At 41.3% G+C, this 20,252-nt stretch overlaps 1 protein-coding gene and 1 long non-coding RNA gene across 4 annotated transcripts in view; one reads left to right on the top strand and one right to left on the bottom strand.

The window, feature by feature from the left end:
- PRDM5 (PR/SET domain 5) overlaps positions 1 to 4,174 on the bottom strand; it is a 60,081-nt gene extending 55,907 nt beyond the window's left edge. For all 3 annotated transcript variants that reach the window (XR_008430703.1, XM_053941457.1, XM_053941458.1), the window contains exon 1: positions 4,022 to 4,174. Coding sequence is in view for 2 of the 3 variants with exons in the window: in XM_053941457.1 (XP_053797432.1) it covers positions 4,022 to 4,114 (93 nt within the window). In the remaining variant the exon portion in view is untranslated. The remainder of the gene's footprint in view (positions 1 to 4,021) is intronic.
- A 191-nt stretch (positions 4,175 to 4,365) lies between these two features.
- LOC128787668 (uncharacterized) lies at positions 4,366 to 11,540 on the top strand. The gene is made up of 3 exons (XR_008430782.1): positions 4,366 to 4,459; positions 5,981 to 6,052; positions 11,356 to 11,540. It is a non-coding gene; the product is annotated as an uncharacterized LOC128787668 (long non-coding RNA).
- Positions 11,541 to 20,252: the final 8,712 nt, after the last annotated feature.

Here is a 20,252-nt window from a genome sequence, read left to right as displayed (position 1 = left end):
CTTCCCATTCTTCTCATACTTTGAAGAATCTCATAAAACCATACCTTCCCTCTGCATGCTTATTTCTCCTTTGGGAAGCAGGATTTTTCTTTATCTTAAATAGGGCTGAAATTTACAAGTCAAATTTCTTACATTTCTTACAAAATTTTCAGGAAGCACCTTGCAACAGGTGTCCAACTAAAACAAAGAACTTGACATGCACCAAGTTTACATTAGATTTATTTGCAAGATTATTTGCAATGCTACTTTTTGAAGTGCCACAAATCAAAAGACTGAATAACTGAGGGCTTGATCATACAGAGAGATTTGTTTAAAAATGTAAGGGAGTATGCACATGCTTATGAATTAATTTGAGCCTTCATAAACAAAATTAAAATGTTCTACCACCTGCTAGTCATAACACCTGCTGTGAAAGCATCCATTGATATGTTCTTCCAAAAGTATGTGGCGTCAGGGTTTTTTTCCTGCACAGACGTCACAGGAGCAGTGGGGCAAAGTAATTTAATAGGACTTTCTTCTTCCACAGGCCCAACTTGTCCCCATTTGCAAAGACAGGCCCTAACACCTGGAATGTAGGATGCTGTGTTCCTTCAGGCAGCATTCAGATCCAAAAGCACTTATACTTTCAAGCATTAGAGATTTTAAGTGTATATTGAAAAGCAACTTTGGTGTTTCTTTTAAAAACAACAGTATTTTGGTTAAAAAAAAAATTGATCTTGTCCACTTATCCCTTCCTCCAGGCACATTCCGTATTCCCAGCAATAGCCTGCTACGTGCTTTCCTTCTTAGTTTTTACAGATTGCCTACAGGTAGAGTAAAGAGAAAAAAGTGGAATGGAAAATCCAGGACTGCTGCTCTTAGAAACAGGAAATCAAAATTTTTATAAAAACAAACAACTTGTATTTAAAATTAAACCTGAAGTGGTAATAAACAAAGGAAAAGGAAATTGACATTGCAGAATAAGGCAACAGAACTGAGGGACAAATTTTTAAATGTGCACAAAGAACATTTCACTACAAGGAACAGCAAAGCAGAAGGTAAAAACACAAAAGCAGAAGTCAGTAACTGGAGCCCAGAGCAGCAAAGGAGCCAGATAGGGGCAATGACAGTAAAAACTGGCACTCTGGGGCTTCCTATCCTTTCTTCTCATTGATTTCCATACCACCCTTCATCGTTTTGCTGATCAATAATGTCAGAGCTTCTCCCCTGCCAGTTTTTCAAATCCTGGGACTGAGGCTGAAACTTCCTCCTTCTCTTACCTCATTGGCAAGAAAGGTGGAAATAGGTAAATACAGCTGTATGTGTACGGCACCTACAGTGTTCATTTCACCCATTGCTGAAGCACAGGAACATCTCAGAACAAGAAACACCACACACCATTCCCACCTCAGCACTCCAAACCAGGAACTCTCTACTGCAATATTCAAGTATTCAAGACCTTCTGGAAGCTCAGAACAACAGCAAAAGCAACATGTAACCTCTGAACACAGAGTAAATATAACATAAGCTGCAGGTGATGCAGATTTCTAAGCACTTTTTATGGCTTCTCAAATTTGGGGGGGGGGGGGGTAAGCAAAACCTGATGTCTTGGTCCATGGGGATAAGTGCAATTATTTGTTTAGCTTTTCATGTTTAGCCTTTCAGACCATTTTCTTCATATATATATATATATATATATATATATATTATTTCTGGTTAATAAACGTGTTGTTATATGCCAACAGACATTGATCAAAAACACACTCAAGACTTCAACTTTCCCTCTGCTCAATAAAAGCGAGGCATACAACACAGTCTGAAGGTAGAGAAATTATTCAGTATATAAAAGCACATTTTTCCAGCGCTGAAAAAGCTATTTTCAACATTTGCTTTCAAAAAAGCAGCAGTGACTAATCTTCCAGTTGCAACAAAACACTGAGAAATGCAATGCCTCTCTGACGATTACACCGAGAGCCTCAGGATGTGAGTGCTCTGCAGCCTGAGGCCAGCTCACAGAAAACAGAAGGGAATCACAGCTTTGTTAAGGCAACAAAACAATAAGTTTGCACCTTTTATGGTTACAAACAAAATCTTGAAAGCCCCAGACGCCTGAAGGTGCACAAGCAGATGGCAGCCAGCAGCAGCTCAGAATGTATTATTACCAAAACTTTGCTAATAGCAGAATTTTCAGAGGTCTCCACAACACTTGGAGAGCTGGTACTGCAATTTCTGATTATAAGATCATCTAATTTTTTTTATTTTCAGTTCAGACAACTGCAATTGTGTGACAGCCACAGAGAGAAAACAGTGCAGTATGTCCTACTCAGAAACTTAGGTCTTACTTCACAATAAAGTGTCACATTCAACACCTCCTCCTAATCCCAAAACTCCATGGAAATTATTTAACAGCTATAAGCTTCTATTTATCACAGCCACAAAGTGTGGTACTTCTGCCTCATTACTAGACAGTGGAACAAGTTAAGAGCACTCCAGGTGTGAATTTTCTTTCCGTGGAAAAGAGCAACATGGAGTCTGGCTGTGTCCAGTGCACCACCTGTGTTATTTACACACCCATCCTTCTCCCAACAGAGAACATGGGACTTAGGTCTCCAACAAATTTCAGGAGAATGTTTTAATAAAAAACAGAGCAACTCAAGAGTTGGTTCCTCTGCCTGTTCTTCTGACCAGGGCTTTGCAGACCACAGCTGTCTGTGCTACCAGCACAGAGGACTCAGTGTCAAAGGACAGGTCTGTAACAAACACTGTCACCAGACACTCCTAATACAAACAGATCCTACTGCAGCTGCCTCTGCCTTTTGCAGTCCACATGAAGTACACAGTGTACTTCCAACACTTTTTCTAGGTGCTTGCACAGCTCTGACCTCACACACTTTGCCTGTATGAAGTTCCTAAGTAAGGTAGAATAATTCAGGCAGGAAAACGCTGTATTTGTCTCAGCATGCAGCTCTAATGGCTCAGTTGTCAACAGTGTAAAGGATGGAAGCTCAGACCCCCAGCTCTGAATTGGGGATCCTGATTCCCATGTGTTTCACTCTATTTCAGAGTCCAGAGATTAACAAATGCTAATAGTGTACAACCTTCCTTGCGTGAGGAAGTGTACAACCTTCACCTTGTGTGAACCCAAAATGTTTTGAAATGAAACTTCAGAACCTCAGCAGAAAAGTTTTAAAGGATTAAAGCAAACTAAATAAAATTGTTCTGGTCCCCTTAACACTCAGGGACACCTTAAAAATGTGAGACCTCCACCCCATCGAGTCTAAGTCCTGTTGATGAAACCAGTGAAAAATTAGAAAAAAAAAAAAAACAGAGCCAAAACGCGGACAAACATGGAAGGCAAAACATACAAAACACAGAAAAGTGTATACTAATGATGAGTTCATAGTTTTGGTATGCCTTTATGTGTCCTAACAAGCCACCTGGACAGTCTCAGCTGGAATTTCACATGATTAAGATACTTTCAATTATGAAGTGTGAAGAGGCATCACCTGGTTGGAGTACGAGACTCGGTTCAGCTGAATGACATCGTTCAAGGGCCCGGCTTTATTACGCCGAAAGAAGGAATGAAACCACGGTCCCGCCGAACCGGGAGAGCCGTGAGGGAGGCGACGGGAGCCCGAGAACTCCGGGCTCCCCCTGCCCTCAGAGCGCGGACCCTCAGGGAGGTGGTCCCGCCCGGGGGAGCTCTGCCCTCAAAACTGTACCAGACACACAAGCCAAATTAAAAAAAAAAAAAAAAAAAAATCACAATACGGGGAAAATAAAATTCCTCAGAGCAAACCCTCCGCCGGCCCCCGCGCCCCTTCCCGCCTGACGCGGCGGCGCCCCGGGAGGCTCCTTCTACCGGGAGGGGGGAGCGGGCGGGGGGCGCCTCCCGTGAGCAGAGGGAGCCCGGGCGGGCACAGCGCGGCTCAGGCGAACTTGGAGCGAGGCAGAGGGGCGGGAGAGCCGCCCAACTCCCCGGTGATACGTGGCAGCCGCTCCCCGCCGGGCCGGGCCAGGCCGTTCCCCCGCCATCACCCACCTTCTTCACTCTGCGGGCCGTGTAGAGCCCCATCCCGTCCTGCACCCGGGACGACTTCAGGGCGAACCTATCCGGCACATACATGCCCAGCATTTTTGCACCGAACTCGGGGCCCGCCGCCTGCTACCGGGGAGAAGGAAGAGGCTTACGTGGGGACTCCCATCCCACCGGGAACGGCGAGCGGGCGTCCGGAGGAGGGGGCAGGAAGAGGGGCTGGATGCGGGGGTTCTCCCGGCTCCTGAGGGGAGGGGCTAGCGCGCGCGGCGGGGCGGGGCGGGGCGGCCGCAGGGGGCGCGCGCGCCCGGCGGGGCAGCGGCGGGAACGGCGCCGGGGAGGGACGGCGCCCTCCTGAGTGGACAGCGGCGTCCCGCTCGGGTTTATCCCACCTCTTCTGTCGCGTTCCACCAATGCGTGAAGGCAGCTTCGCTTCGAAACCAAGTAATCCTTCGCTTTCTGGGGTTGGTTTTGAGGGAGCGCGGACCTAAAGGCAGAAATTGGGCACCCTTATGAACACGCAAACATGAGGCTTTTTGTCTAGAAAATAAAGAAACATTCTGTATATTCTTACGACATACCCAGCAAAGGCATGGTTTTCTGACTAAAACTACACACAATGTAGTTGAACAGGGAGAAGTTCGACTTCAACATGTTGCTAACATCACACCAGTACTCTTCCACAAAACTACAATATACATTATAAATATACATTTTTTTTTATATATGCACGATATAGTTTGACCTTCTAGAAAGCTGAATAGCTTTCTTGGGGATTTTTGGGATTTTCATTGACGCCATACTCATTGTTGCTCCCTAAACTGAAGTGGTGGTGTAGCTAGAAAAGGGATTTGTAATCATATCTGATTAAGGAATTAAAAATAAATATGAATGCATATGAGGCAAGCAGAAGGAAAAGGAAAAAAGGAAAAAAAAAACTATTTATAGACCTATTGTAAAATTGTGATGCTAATGATAATAATTAAACCACTGGAGCGTAACAACCTCTTTTCTCTCTACCTCTTTTTGCACTAACAGATGTATAAACAGTAGAAGTTAAATATTAAAAGCTCGTAGTTTTCCAGCAAAATATTAGAAAAGTTCTATGTTGGTGTCATTTGGAAGGAGTGAAACTAATGTCCTGAATTTTAGTTACCACATGCCAGGGAACAAATAATCATGAAAGTGCTTTGCATCAGTTGGATTCCTGCCCATCCATAGATGGACATTTAGGGAAAAATTAAATTTAAAAAATCAGGTCTGACTATTTTTTGTTCCCTTATCTATTTCCACACAATGGCTTTTTGTGCTTAGCATCTGCAGTGTCATAGTTTAGCTGTCATAAAGTTTTATAAGACAAAAATCTTTACAAAGATGATGTATATTTCCACCAACACACATGTTTATACAGAAAATTTTATATAATATTGCATGATAGTCAATATATGAACAAATGGTCTGGTAAATTTCATGAGCCCCTTAATTTGACAAGAAAAAAGATGAAAGACTCCAACAACATGGTTGAAAGAATAATTTTGGAAATGAAAGCACACCAGACCCACAGATTTCACACCCTGACTGATAACCTGGTCACTGGCTACTAATTTAGTAATAAAAATGGAGCATCTAAATCGGTATAAGTGAGAATTCTGCCATCTCAAAAACAAATAAATTGAACTGAGAGGAAATAAGTTGCTGGGGCAATTGCTTCAGTTTTACGACGAAGAGCAAAATTTAACTATTCTTTTAATTAAGATCTAGGTGTAAAGCTTCCCCATGCATAATTGAACGTACTTAATATTTTTGGAGACCTGAACACTTCCTTGACTGGATGCCAGTCTTTCTTAATGTATATCAGATTAAAATGCTGACATAATTTCCCCTGTCTCTGACCTTTTCCAAAGGTCATGAATATTCTAGAAATCATTTTACACTATATGAAGGCCTCAATATTTTTCTTTGCAGAAGAGAGAAAAAAAATCCACTGGGGAGTCTTCATTTTGGACCTTAAAATATTTCTTCTATGGGAAGTTAAAGGTAATATTACAGTTTGGATGCATTTCTGTCTTGGTTTTAAGCTCTTTCAGTACAAAAGAACAACTGTCTTACTTTGTAAATTTCAGCCATTATTGCTCCAACGTGGAATGCCGTTACCTGTGTCTTATTCTGTTTAAGCAAATTAGAAAAAAATGCTGTATCCCTGGACAAAACTGTCACCAGTCTTTCCTTTCATGGTGTATTGGTGGTGTGACACTGATCACAAATTCACAACTGCCTGTCCACCTGTAGCAAAATACCCTTTTTTCCCATTTAATCAGCCATTAATCTTACAGCTGTGACTCACTTGCAGTGCAAGCACAAAGAAACTGAACATGTAGACCCTCCGCTTCTGTGTTGCTCTATACAGAACGCTGAGGAGAAACACAAGGGAATCCAGCAGCCTTCAGATTTGATGCCTTACACTGTCAAAATTCATTTACATAACTTCCTTGGAAAAGGAACAAGGTATTTTCAGATGGAGGCTCTTACTTAGTCATGAAAGCTGCTGTGGCCCACATGAAATTCCATGGCAGGAATCCACCTGTGGTGACAAACAGAATAATTACAAGAGCTTTTTCTGGAGTTACAGTACTTACACCATACCAGAGGCATAGTATGTTAGGCCCTCCACTCGAGGAACAGCTAATTAAGTGTGTCATACTTAATATGTCACATTCTAACAAACAAAAGGATCTAAGACCAAAATGCTCTTCAAGATTCCAGAAATAAACATGCCAGCCCCTGAAGTGTCGAGCAGCTTAGAAGGAAAATGTGTTCTCCAAGAAAAAAAGGTGGCTTTTCACTGTAATCCCTTGTTTAGATGGTGTGCTATCATCTCTAGAACTTTTCAGAGACCTGACATTTCTATCCTCCCTCCTCCTGCTCTGCAGGCAGTTGGACTGGAATCTGAGGTAAATGGCTTTTTAATCCTTTCAAGAGTTCCTTGCATCGAGCAGTATTAAAATATTAACTTTTGCAGCATCCCTAGCAATGCCAGAATTAGATTCTGGCAGCTGACACACCTGAGACAGGGTGTTATTCATGATAATGGCTCCTCCTTCCCAATTTGTACTGGTCCACAAAACGTTTCTGCACTGCAGTTTAACCAAGCTTGCAGGCATATTTTGAAAACTTCCTCCCTGAATCTATGGATCTCCTCTCTTATCCCATCTACTTCCTCTTAACCTGGTATGATCAGGACCAGCTCTTTTAATGCAAATCTTTGTCTTATCTGGATTGTACCTCACGTGCAGGACATGTACAGTATTGTCAGACTGTTCCTTCTTAGCTGATGTGTACCTGCACGTTTCAGGTGTGCAAATAATGCTTAGCTTTGACCAGGAATGTAAAGGTTTCAGTCAGGTATTTCCCTGGAATTTGCCAAGCCCCTTTCTCTGCCTAGGTACAAAGTCCTGAACTTCATCTGGGACCGTTGTTCTTTTTTCATGGTGACTTCCCAGACCTTCCCCACTGCAGTGCCTGGACCAGGATGGAAACGGGGTTTGCACTGACTCATTTTGCCCTGAAAGTTTTCAGTAAGAAAAGGTTCCAGCTCGCCTCATGGCAGAGTCTGAGTGAAAGATGGGAAGAGGAATAGCATGAAGACCTCTCAGGGTTGGGTTTTTTTTCCTTTCCTCAGTTGTACAGAGTTCCACTTAAAAAAAAAAAAAAAAACAAAACAAAACCAACCAAACAAAAAAACCCAACTACCTTTAGAGCCTGCCCTGCTTTGGGGACAATGGCACCCTTGCCACCAGTAATCACCAGGCACAGGGGCTCTTAAGTACCTGGAACAGATTGTGTTGACATGGAGTCAACTTAAACTGTATGTCAAACTACCCACTCAAAACCCAATCTCTTTCATGTAAAACCATCTACTTTCTGAAACAATTAAATGTGCCTGTTTAAAATATGACAAAAACTCCTATCTACTGAATGTCTCAGGGTCTTTCCCAGCTCTAACAGTGTTTGTTTTGTCTGTGTTTATTGGTGCTCTGAAAAGCTTAAGTTGTTCTTTCCCTAATGCACTTTGATTTGCTGAGCAAAATTCTTTTCAGCTATTTTTAAAGATTGCCTTTTTTGTGTATGTGGTGAGTTGTTTCTTCTTTTTTTCCCTACACTGATTCTTTTGAAGCTTTTTGAATTCAGCAAACATTGCAATGAAAAAATTATTTCCCTACCAAAATCTCTCTTCTAATCAATGCACAGTTGGCTGTTTGGGTTTTCTGTAAACTAATACAGAATCCTTGTGTTGTGATATTCAAGGTCATGAAAAGCTGTAAATTATAAGATTCGTTTTAAACTTGTATCATTCTTTGCTTATAGGCACAAAGTAGTTGCTGTCAAAATATCTCTCTCAGATATTTGAAGTCCTAGAAGTTGCTGCCAGGATTTCAGAATTAAAATTTTTCTCCTTCCCTTTTGAATGTACTAAAATTCAGACATGCATTTGTACTTACATTCCCCAGCTGATGGCATATTAAGTGTTCACATCGATTGTTTGAGAGGATTCAAAACTAGGGGTAAAAAAAAAAAAAAGACTAAATTTTGAGTAAGTAGGAGATTAAGCTAGAAATTCAAGTTTCATAGTGATGGACCTAAAAGGAGCACAATATAATGGGACTGTAGTAGATTTTTTTTTTGCTGTCTCACATAAAAACTTCACATAAGTGATATAGGAAAGAAGTCTAAAAAGCAATTAGAGAATGGTTAAAAATATTTTAAACATTCAGTGTAAATCATTTCCATTAATTTATTCAGAGACAGCAAGTGACAGAAACACTCTATGCAGTAGCACATGAACTGGGCCACATCCTTACACATCCCAGAATTGGTTTCTTCAGCTCAGGAATATCTTATTTCAGATTAGGAGTGACTTCCCTAATTGGTGTCACCTGCCCTGTTTTTCCTGTCAGCCCCTTCAGGGTCGACTCAGCCTTTCCTTCATTAATGGAAAGTGACTTCCCAGATCCAGCCTCTCCCTGGTGAGCTACTTCCTTCAGTCCTAACCATTCCCATATATGCCCTGGTGCATAAAGGTTATACCTTCCCAATTCCCATTACAGCCTGCTGTGGAGCTGATCTTGTGCTCCTTCTGGGAGCAATAAGCCTTAAACTTACCTGCTTCCTTTTCTACTTGCTACCTAATCATGAGAGGGATCTTCATGGGACATCACCAAGCTAATTCCCACGCTGTGCTATTTTTATTTGCTGAAAAAAACTGGAAATTAGGCTCCCTTTCACTACCTGCTCTGTGCCAGTCATTTAACTCATCGTGTTTGGCAGTCCAACCATCCAACAAATTATTTCTAAAACCTTGAAAGAGCTTTGATGCTGTGAAGTATTTTTCCACCATTCCTCAACAGGACATAAAGCTGGAACACCATATTGGGTTTCCTGTAGCAGGAAGACAGCTGACTACTATGAACTCTTGGTGGTTTGCTGATATTATTTTAGCATATGGATGACAACTCTCATGACTGACCTCTGCCTTTCATGTCTGCCAGGTGCTGTTGGATAGTCCTATTTTCACTTCTCCATGAGTCTTCACAACATGGAGTATCATTAAGCAGCTTGACAGAATGTTTTTAAATCCTTGGAGAATGGCTATATACACACAGAAGGTATTTCTCAGAACTGCCAGCTATGGAAAATTCATTTTGCCATTCTGAGCACGCATTTTCACAATCTGTGCTGTCCTTTGCTCAGAGACTTGTCTCAGGTCATCTTTCACATAATTTTTATGCACTTTTGCCTCACTATCTTCTTCCCATTCTCAGAAAAACAGCATTTGAGTCACCCTCTTTACAACAGGGTGAGTGTCCACTACCTTCTTATCTTTCAGTATTCAGTGTGCTTGACCCACCAGTGGAGGGCTTAAATCCCCCAGTTCTTCACACTACAGATGTGCTCGTTTCATTCTGCACTGTGAGCTGGAGCAACTTAATTCCCCTTCTCAGGAAACCTGGTCCCAGAAGAGAACACTTTGCTTTAAGGCCTATAAAAGCCCAAACCATTAGGGCTGGACACAGTAGATTTGAAATGCGAGGGGAATTCCCACTGACACCAGGGATCTGGGAACTGGGATATGGTTTGTAATGCTGTTGGATTTATTTTTCTTTGAAGGGTTTTAGTTATTTTTAGAACAGCTAAAATCAACACACCATGTAATTTTACATCCATGTCCTAAGAGAGAATAGCACACACCAAAGTGAGAGCCACTGACTTACGAATGGGCAACAGCTATGCTGAACACACCTTAATGCTTCCCTTGGTTCTCACTCTCCTGCCTACCTGCCTTCCACTGAAGTCACTTTCTCAGTTAATATTTTCCCCAAGGAAATACTTCCTTCCTAGTGCTGTAAGAAATTCCTCTGGAAGAATAGGAAATTCTAACTGCTTTAACACATGCATAGAGGACAGACACTTAAATTGCTCTGTGGGTCTTTGCTCCACTCCATCCAAAGACATGTTTTGTTCTCAGAAAGAGAAATATTACTACAAATACATATTCTGTTCTGAATGTGAAAATTTTAAACAAATCTGGGAGTTTTCCACCTAGAGGTCTCAACAGAGCCATCTTCAATAATACTTTTGGGTATGAGCTGCTTTATAAAGCTTAGGGGCTTGCATAATCAGGGACACCACATGCACATTTAGAATTAACTGAGCCTAACAAGAACAAAAAACAAACAAACAAACAACAAAAAAACACCACAAAAAAAACCATAAAAAACCACAAAAAATTTCAAACCACCAACATTTGTCAGGAATTAAGTTCTCATTAAACCATGTAGGATGAGTGTTTGAAAAAGGCTTTTCTGTTGAATGCTTCAATTTAAAAACTCTCATCCTCATTATATTCCATCTGACACTGGGGGTACTCAGCAGCTCTGTACCAAACATCAATATGTCAGACTAGACTCTTAAAAAAAAATAAGACTCATCAAGTATGATGACTCTGGCTCAAATGATTTTTGGATATTATTGCCAAGGTTTGCAAGGATGAACTGTAAATTTATTTATGCAGTACTTAGAAAAACAAACAAAAAAGGAAAAATGAAGAAAACCAATAGCTATTTCAAAGGTTGTGTTGTTACAAATACTTCATAGTGAAATTACTCAGTTTTGAAAGCAATAGAAGGATTAAAGACAGGAATATGATTTTTCTTTATTCCCTTCATTATTATGTTTTCAAAATAAAGACAAAAATTAGAAATGTGTCTTTGCTTACAAGCAACAATAACATGATTCAAATAAGTTCCCTCTTTCACTCAGAGCCTTCTGTTTAAATTTTACAGGTCTACTCAGCTTCACAAAGCAGAGATGTCTGGAAACTGAAGTAACTGGGGAGAGGATCTCACATGTCCCCCCTGTCTTAGTGAACAGCTTCACTGTTCACTAAGAGCAGCAGCTGATTCAAACTCTTGATACACCTGCACTTTGGGGCAGAAGTTGATTTTGAGAGCAGATTAAAGTCACAGGAAGTTCTGTAAGTATCTGAAATTAGAGTAGGACCAATGGAAGAATGTTTGTGTCTATATATACAGAGCAATCATTAGATTAATATGAGTGTAAGTGTACTCTGAAAAGCAGGCTTTTTGAAGAACAGCAATAGCTATAAAAGATATCTATAAGATGCTTGCTACTTCCTTTCTGAAGTATTCACCCTTGGTTAACAAAACCCACAGCTCCTCAGACTGAAGCTGCAGCTGGGTCTGCTTTTCCCTGTGCCAAGCCTACCTGTCCAAATGTTTCCCCTTAGCTGCAGTGAGTGCTCCTCTCTGGCATTTCAGAGAGCACAACTGGACCCCCCTGGGCCGGGCTGCAGCGAGTTTGGGTTGGAGATTGTTTGTGGGACGCCTTTCTATTTGTCACACAATAGGGTTTCTGTTCCTCCCTCGGCTCCATTGTGTCCAATCACACGGGATTTTTTTAAAGTTACAGTTTAAGTTATAGCCTGTCAGGCACCCTGAGGCATCTGGACACTGGGTGCACCATAAATTTGAAGTTATTACTGCTCAGGATTGCCATAAATGAGTTAGTCATCTTTTCTCATAAGGTAGCAAGGGAACAGGCTGAAAGTACAGGGCAGCTGCATCTTATTTAAAAGTGTGTCTTTCAAGAGGTACAAGACATTAATATACCCTTTTGGAAATTATATGAAAGTCTGCCCGAACTGTAATAAGTCATCACAGAAAGTCTGGAATAAGCCCTGTCTGCACTCCAAGAGCAGCCACAGTTAGTCCCTGTACAACGTGTCTGTGCCCAACCTGCAGCCAAGCACACTTCCCTGGTCTGTCACTGGGGATGAAAAGCATTAACCTGCATGGAGTCACAGGATACATCACAGCTGACATGCTTGTGCCTGATCCATGCCTGAGCGGCGTTATCCGTACAGCACCAAGGGAGCCCTGGGAGAACTGGCAGGGGAGGAAGCAGTGGATGCAGCGCACTCAATGTACAGTTTCTGGTAGCATCCTGCCTGTCTAACCAGTGAATTTTTGAACCCACCACCAACCTGGTCCTCCCATAGGCAAATCTATACACACACCCCCCAGCAGAAAACAGGGGCAGAGTCTTCATTTCCCTTCTCATTTTATATAGTGAGAAACCATTTTTTGACACGTTGGAGTTTCTGAATTCCATTATTTGTGCAATAGTTCTTGACACTACATTACTTCCATTTAGTTTACAAACTGCAATAAGAGTTATTGGGTTATATACAACACATTTTAATTCTGGTAAAACACCATAAAATAAGATTGGCAGTAGTTTAATTTTACTTTGTTTCACCACTCTACAGACTTGGAGGCTGTGAGCATAACCATTACTCCTAATGAAATTCTGAAGGTTGGAGAATATTTATAATAACCTAACACTGAATTGTGATAAAAGACATAGGAAAAAGATACAACAATCTAAAAGGCTTGTAATAAAACATTAACTAGAAACAGGTGAACATTTGTCCATCATGGTTATTTTAAATCTGTTTAGTTGAACCCAATTAATATCTAATGCTCTTCAGTTGGCTTTTGAAAATTTTTAGTAGATACTGGTATGAAAAATTAAAGTCACATAATGACCCCTAATTTAAGAGCCAGATGGTTATTGGATGTGATAGGTCCCACTATTTAAAGCTGTTAGAAAGAAGTGAAAATTTAAAAGTCTTCAATACACCAAAAAAAAAAATAGAATACTTTCTACATAAGAAATCTACTGTTTTGAGAGGTCTAGGAGGGAACAGATACTGATTTTGGTATCATCCCATATGGTATTTTGTCCATCCCTTCAGCTTGTAGAATTTGCCTAATAGGACAACTCATCCAAAACCCCTATCATGATATAAATGGAGACATTTATCCACTTCAAATGCAGTATGACACTGCTGAGGGCTGCAGCAGCCCAACATCAGTGCTAACTAAAATTCCACACAAGTTATTTTTAGCATAGACACTAAGCATACCTTTTATGACAAAACATTTACCAAAAATCTTCTTCCCCTTCTCCCCTCACTTCCCTCCCATAGAAACAATGAAAAAGATGAAGAAAACATCAAATGTTAAAAATTCATATTGAAATGGAGAGAGGCATAGTCAGGAGCATGGGTTTTTTGCAGGTTTGACTAACCTGCAACATTTGACTTGTTCCTTCAGGCATCAAAGAGCATTTACCTCCAGGTCTTGTCCAAGGGACAGACATTTGGATTGCATTAAGCTTCCAGGGGGTATGTGTACAAAACTCCAGTATGGAACAGTTATTAAAAAGGCTTCATGTTTGCTATTTCTGTGGTTTGTCAGAAAGGTCATTGTTTAAGATGTTTTCATTTAATGACAATGTGCCTCTATTCTTGTTATTATTGTTTGTTTCTTTCATGTCCGTTCCTCCTCCTCGGTATAATTGTTTTTCCCTGTCCTGTGAAGTGTCTTGCTGTTCTGGTGCCATGGGATTGGGAAGTTGTTATGGATTTGTGTAACTTCTCACTACACTGGTGGTTCATTTACAGACGGGTGTTTCACCATAGCCACTTCTCTAAACTTGCTGGGAAGATTTAGTCTGGAGCAGGGAAAAAGGAACCATATTCATTCATGCAAAGCTCCATTACTTTAGCAAATGAAGGCTTGTTGCAGTTCCCAGAAACTCCTCATCAGATCATCACCTATCAGAACATTCCTCTTAATCAAAGCCCCTGTACTTGCATTCACACAGGTCTACAACAGCAGAAAATGGGAGCAGAATTATCCATCCCATGAAGAAAATACACCAAATACTAAACCAATCTCTTCATTATAAGCACATCTCCTGAACTGGCAGAAATAAGCAGCCCAGGCCACCAAAAATAACCAACTAAGGATCTGAAAGCACAAATTTCAGCTGAAATACAAGACAGTCACATAGATCACCCAATTATTAACCTTGCACAAACTGGAGGTGTGAGCAACTGCTCTTTTTCTCCATTATATGAGAACTTAAAAAGATGGTTTTTATTTTGAGATGGGAAAGAACAGTATTGTATGATGTTTCCATCATACAAAGAAGCACACAAACAACTTTGAAAAGATAGCAGGAAACATTAACAGATGAGTTAAAAGTAGCAAAATATTTATATTGCACATTTCACATTTATCACAACAAACCATTCCTTTTCCAGAAAAATATCTGGGTTAGGGGCTAGGACAGAGTATCCAATTGAATTGTTTCTCTTGGTATATCATATTCTTTTAAAGGGGACAACACAGCCAAGTGGGCCTTTCTGCAGGGGAAAAGATATGGTATCTTCATGTGTGAGCTACTTGGTGTGCTTAAGAGGGGGGAAGCAAACATCAAGGAGACACAGGCACACAGCTCAGGCTCAGGAGATAGCTGAGAGCAGCAGGACAAGCCAGAAACCAGCCCCAGTGACAATGGGAAAAGTTCCCTAGGGACCACAGTGAGCTTGCAGTCTGCTTCAGCCCAGAAAGCCACAGAGCTGACTGAAAGCAAGACTGGAAGCAGGGACAAAGTGAGCAGCAGGGGATTTGTTTATAAACCCTTCCCCATGTCTAGTCTGTCTTTTCTCTCTCTCATCTCTGTTGCAAGAGGTTTGTCTGATGTAAGCTTTGTTCAAAGAAAACCTGAGGTTTGAGTTGAAAAGCTCTTTGAGGGAAGAGCTCTGGACAGACCTACCTCAGTGCTCGTGTCAAAGATTTGTATTCTTTAATGACAGAGGTATTTTGGTATTTCATTTCATTATGCTGAAAAAGGCTTGGCTGCTATGTGCAGCACAGAAGTAGTGGCTTTGTCAAGTTTCACCTCTTAGAGAAGGGTGAGTGGGTGCCAGCACCACAAACTGTGCACTACGGCACAGTCTGAGCTCAGGAACAACCAGGATCTCAGATGCAATTCCTGCACACTTGGAAATAAAGGCAGCACTAAGTTCTGGTTAAAAAGATTTCATAACTTTCCAGTCTTCCTCCACTTCTCCTGTGCTCCATCCGAACGAGGAGCTGCTGATCAAAAGCTCTGGGCAGGCCTCCTACAAAGCCTGTCCTGAACGCTAGACTGAGTTATTATACAATCAGCTGTGATGCCTCTTGGGCAAGACCAGAGGACAGTGATCAAACAGCTCCAAAACACAATGAGAAAAGGGCCTTTGTCAGTACCAACAGGGAACCATGACTACCCAGAATCCAGAAACAGTTGTGTCTTGCTTTAACCCACTGCTCCCACCAAAGCAGCCTTTTCTCCGTGTCCTGTAGCCTGTTCCACCCGCTCTGGAGAGGCCATGAGCCCAATTACCCGGCACTCAGCAGCCACCAATTACAGAGAGAGCAGAGCCCCTGCATTGTCCATGCCCTGTCAGGCAGCATCTGTCTGCCAAGCGTGCTGCAGCAGCCTTTGTCACCGTGCTGTCCCCCCGGCAGCCAGCTGCACAGCTTGAACGAGAATGGGAAAGAACATAAGGAAGCCATTAGAGGTTGGGAGCAGTTGCCCATCGTGGCTCAAAGAGGGATCTGAGGAAATATAATGGAATCACTCATGAGCAACTGTCTGTCCAGCCCACATCTGCAGGCGGTCTGCAGCTGCTCTGCTCTCAGCACAGGCCAGACCAGCTCTCCAGAACAGCACAATCTCTGCATTAGCTCAGTGTACCTGCCCATTACTTTTAAATGTGTCGAACATTTTAAAAAAACAAAACAAAACCTTACAGTCTGTGAGAGAGTAACCATGAAGAGACAGTACTTGGGAAAACAAAAACCAGGAGGAGGAACAATGCATCCCTGTTGAATAAATGGAGAGAGTTTGCTCTATCTTTTAATTACACCACCATGCCAAGCAAATAAAAGTAAATGTATTTGTGTTTATTTCACATTGAGCTCCCCAGTTGTGCCATGGGAAATGGAGGAGAATGAGCACAGTAATAATGATGAGGCAGGACTGCAGCTGGCACAGGCATGGGTGCATGGGAGGAAAAACATCAAGAGTGCCCACAGCCTTGTGTGAGCCCTGCCTGTGCTCAGCAGGGGTCCTCATGCCATTCTTTGTGTCCTCAAAGAATTAACTCATTTCCCAGGACACAGGAGGTAAGTCCTGATTCCACTAAGGAGCAAAATAAGGACCGTAGTTAACTGCCTGAGACACCCTCCCACCATCATCCGTACCTCATGCTATCTGCCTTTGAGATGTAACAGCCTTTTTAACAGCCATGCTATTTGATGTCCATAAAGAGCAAATATTTGAGTAACAACACTTCCACCTGCTCCTTTTCAGTTTCCTTTGCTGTAAATGGGATTAGGGAGGGAGGGAGGAGGAGGAAAAGAGTCTCTCTTTGTAAAGTGAACGATAAACATTTATCTTACAGTTCATCAAAGGGTACCTCAACTCTACAGTTTTCAGTGGCAGAAATCAAATTGTCAATCAGTTGACTTTCCAAAATACACAATGACTGCAGGATTAGATGCCAGCTGTACATTCACTATTCACTTGTGCCTATTTTGAGATAGATAAATTCCTTTTTTTGTTAGACAAATTGTGCTGGAAAGTAACAACTAGCTGCATTCACAAAACCTATCAGTGTTACCGGGTCACTTAAGCTTTCATTTATAAACAGTTCTCTTTAAAAGAAATGGTCTAAAAAAGAGGGAAAGGAGGGTGCTCCCTACAGCCTGGTATCAGCAGTGGCTGTCTAGGCAAGCTGAGGATTATGATTATTATAGCTAGTGATGTGGACTCCAGAGAAGAGATAAAAGCCTTCTTCCAAAGTAGGCTTTGGAACCATCAAACACATGAAATGAAGTAAGAATTTGTCTCCCTGACAGGATTAATACCACAAGTTTATAAACCAGTCTAAACACTTATTTAGAAGACTAAATCATCCCTGAATTGTGTCAGTTGCTGCCGTAGCCTTTCATGGATTCACTGAAACTCTGAAGGGACTCTGAAATCCATGGAGCTCCTCAAGACAACCGAAGAAAGGCTCTCCTCACCAACACAGAGCTACTGGGGAAAGGGTTTAATATGGAAATGATGTGAAAAGCTCAGCTTCTCCTCTACATATAGGATTAAATTACACAGCCAGAAACAGCTGCTGGAGCTCAACGAGAAAATCCAATATTTGAAAAACAGTGGCTCAAAAAGGCAGGGAGTGGGGAAGTCAATATTTACAACACACTCATTTCTACTTAACAGTTAAAGAAATCAGGAGGCAGAATGGGGAGGGGACTAAAATAATTTACTTCACAAAATATTCTATCCCTCTTTCACCTGAAATAATGTGCAATTCTGAGTGTAGAACAGCACAGGTAAAACCAGTATTAATTAGGAATTACATTTAACTCCTGAGTACCAGAATCATATAATTTTATAATCCAGACTCTCTGATCTTTCTCCCTCAACCAAAAAAATCTATACTTTGAGAATCAGCAAGATAATTTCTTACCTTCCATTCTAGAAGCAAAGTAAGCTACAACACTGTGTCTGGCCCCTTTGTGGTGTTACTCCCACCTTACAACCAGATTTCACACAGTCAGACAAACTCTTCACTACCACACTTGCTAGACTTAGAAAAAGGATTTTAACACAGTTAAAACAAGAATTCAGGTCTCTTTGCAAGGTATGCATTATAAGACTAATATTTAATAATCCTGTCAGCATTCATTTAAGCTAAAGCATTGGAGCAGAAATTTACAGTCATTTTAGCTGCCTGTTGCTACAAGCACACATTTCTCTAAATCAAGGGAAACAATTAAACATGTTACTGCTTACCTCTAGCAGGTGTTACCCCTACATGAATATCCAAACCCAGAATTGAGACACAGCCATAGTGTGTGTCAATACAGCAATAAAACCCTCAAAAGCCAGCAATTAATTATTTCCTCTCTATCAGCCTTTCAGCAGCTTTGCCATTATATTATCCACACGCATTTGGGATACAAAGAATTTATTCGCTGTTTGCTCAGAGAAGAGAAAAAATAATTCTTTTGTTTGCTCTCTGAAGTAAGACATCATAGCTTAAGTTAAAACATCTTATGCACAAGATTAGCAGTTTCAGGAGACCTCATACAAGGAAACAGACTTTTTTCACACTTTTCAGACAAAGAGAGAAAAAGAGGGAAAAATATATTTTAATAGTGCCACGCTTACTAACCCCTCACAAACAACTGTCTGAAATACCAGTATCACAATACAAAACCAAGTAACCCTCTCTGGCAGAGTTAAAATAGAAATACAAATCCTCGGAAGGTCTGAGCATTCTCCTTTTATTTAGAAACAGACTTTAAAAAAAGCAAAGACTGACTACCTACCTACCTCTAAGAACACACTGCTGTCCTCCTATGGCAGGGGAAGGTAAGGCATCATCAGAGTTGCTGTGCAAAGGCTCCTTAAAGGAAGCAGGGTCATCTGGCTCCACTGGTGGGGCTGCTAATGAAGCCCAACTACATCCTCCAGGGCTCAGGGTGATGATTGCCTGGAGAATGGGCTTGCACTTTGTGTCACTGCTCAAATCAGTGGAAGTGGGGTAAAAGCAGATGGAAAAAGCCACCTTTGGAGCAGTTTTATTTTGCAGCCATATTGCCATAAAAAACGTCCATGTAAGAGGGAAAACCAGCAAGGAAAGGCATTTTTGCAAGGTTTTCCTCAGATTTCTATGGCCTCAGTTGTCTTTGTGCCACAGCCCCATGGTTTTTAACACAATCGGTTTTACTTGCCTCCCAGAAGTGGAAGGGAAATTGCTCTGAATTTGTTTATTGGGCAAAACTGTGCATCTTATTCTCCTGCACCTTTTACACAGAAGTGTTTGAAAGAAAACCAGGAGCAAGAAGTAAGAGACAAAAAAAATCATGTAATAGTCAAGAATAAAAAAATCATATTCCTCTAGCCTCCTAACATCACTGGAATGCCAGGACACCTCTTAAGTAATAGCAAACAGTATCAAATGGAAGAGGACATCAAGGAAAATGGGAATTTGAATAGTTGCAGAGCTGAGAACATGAGTTACCAGCTGTGCTCTGCACTGGGACAATCTCAGTCAGACCAGATTCATGTATTGCCACAAAATTGAGGGCTGATCTCTGCTAGCACAAAGGTTTCTGAATAGGTTTCCAGGCAAAGAAAGGAAGAAGAGTTCCGGGTTCCTGGTACATAGTTCCCCAGCACGGCTTATGTACTGAATTAAATAAAATGCATTTTCACATCCCATTTAACTGAGTGTACCCAAACATGGTAACCCTAACCCTAAGTAGTCAAAGAACTTTGAGAAACCACAACCATTGCATTTTTTTGCCAAGTGCTAAGCTAAGGTTTGCTGTTGAAAATAAGGATTTGCTATCCCCCTGTTATGTTACCATTCTTAAAATTGCTACATAAAACCCAAAGAAATATGGCTCTGAGACCCATCTGTTGTTGCTACAAGTGGAGTTCTTGAAAAGTTTGTGTGTACCACTGATGGATTTAGTCTGCAGCTTTGCCACCATCATAACCTTTTGTTCCATAACTCATGGACCATTCTGGGCTCCCTGAAGCTTCCATGGTAAGGCAGCTGCCACATTTGTCAGTGCGTAAAGCAGTAAAACTAATTAAGCCCCCTTTCACTGATGAAGATGTTGAATATTATCTTGCTGTGGTTCACAATGGCTCAGTGACTCTTTAGCAGCTTTGAAACAATCCTCATCTGTAGAGAATTTCTCTGTTACAGTCCTTCAGTGGATGAGCCTTAAGG

Source organism: Vidua chalybeata, chromosome 4 (assembly GCF_026979565.1).
Source record: "Vidua chalybeata isolate OUT-0048 chromosome 4, bVidCha1 merged haplotype, whole genome shotgun sequence".
NCBI lineage: Eukaryota > Metazoa > Chordata > Aves > Passeriformes > Viduidae > Vidua > Vidua chalybeata.
Note: the sequence above shows the minus strand (reverse complement) of the source record. Positions and strands in the feature narration are given on the sequence as shown.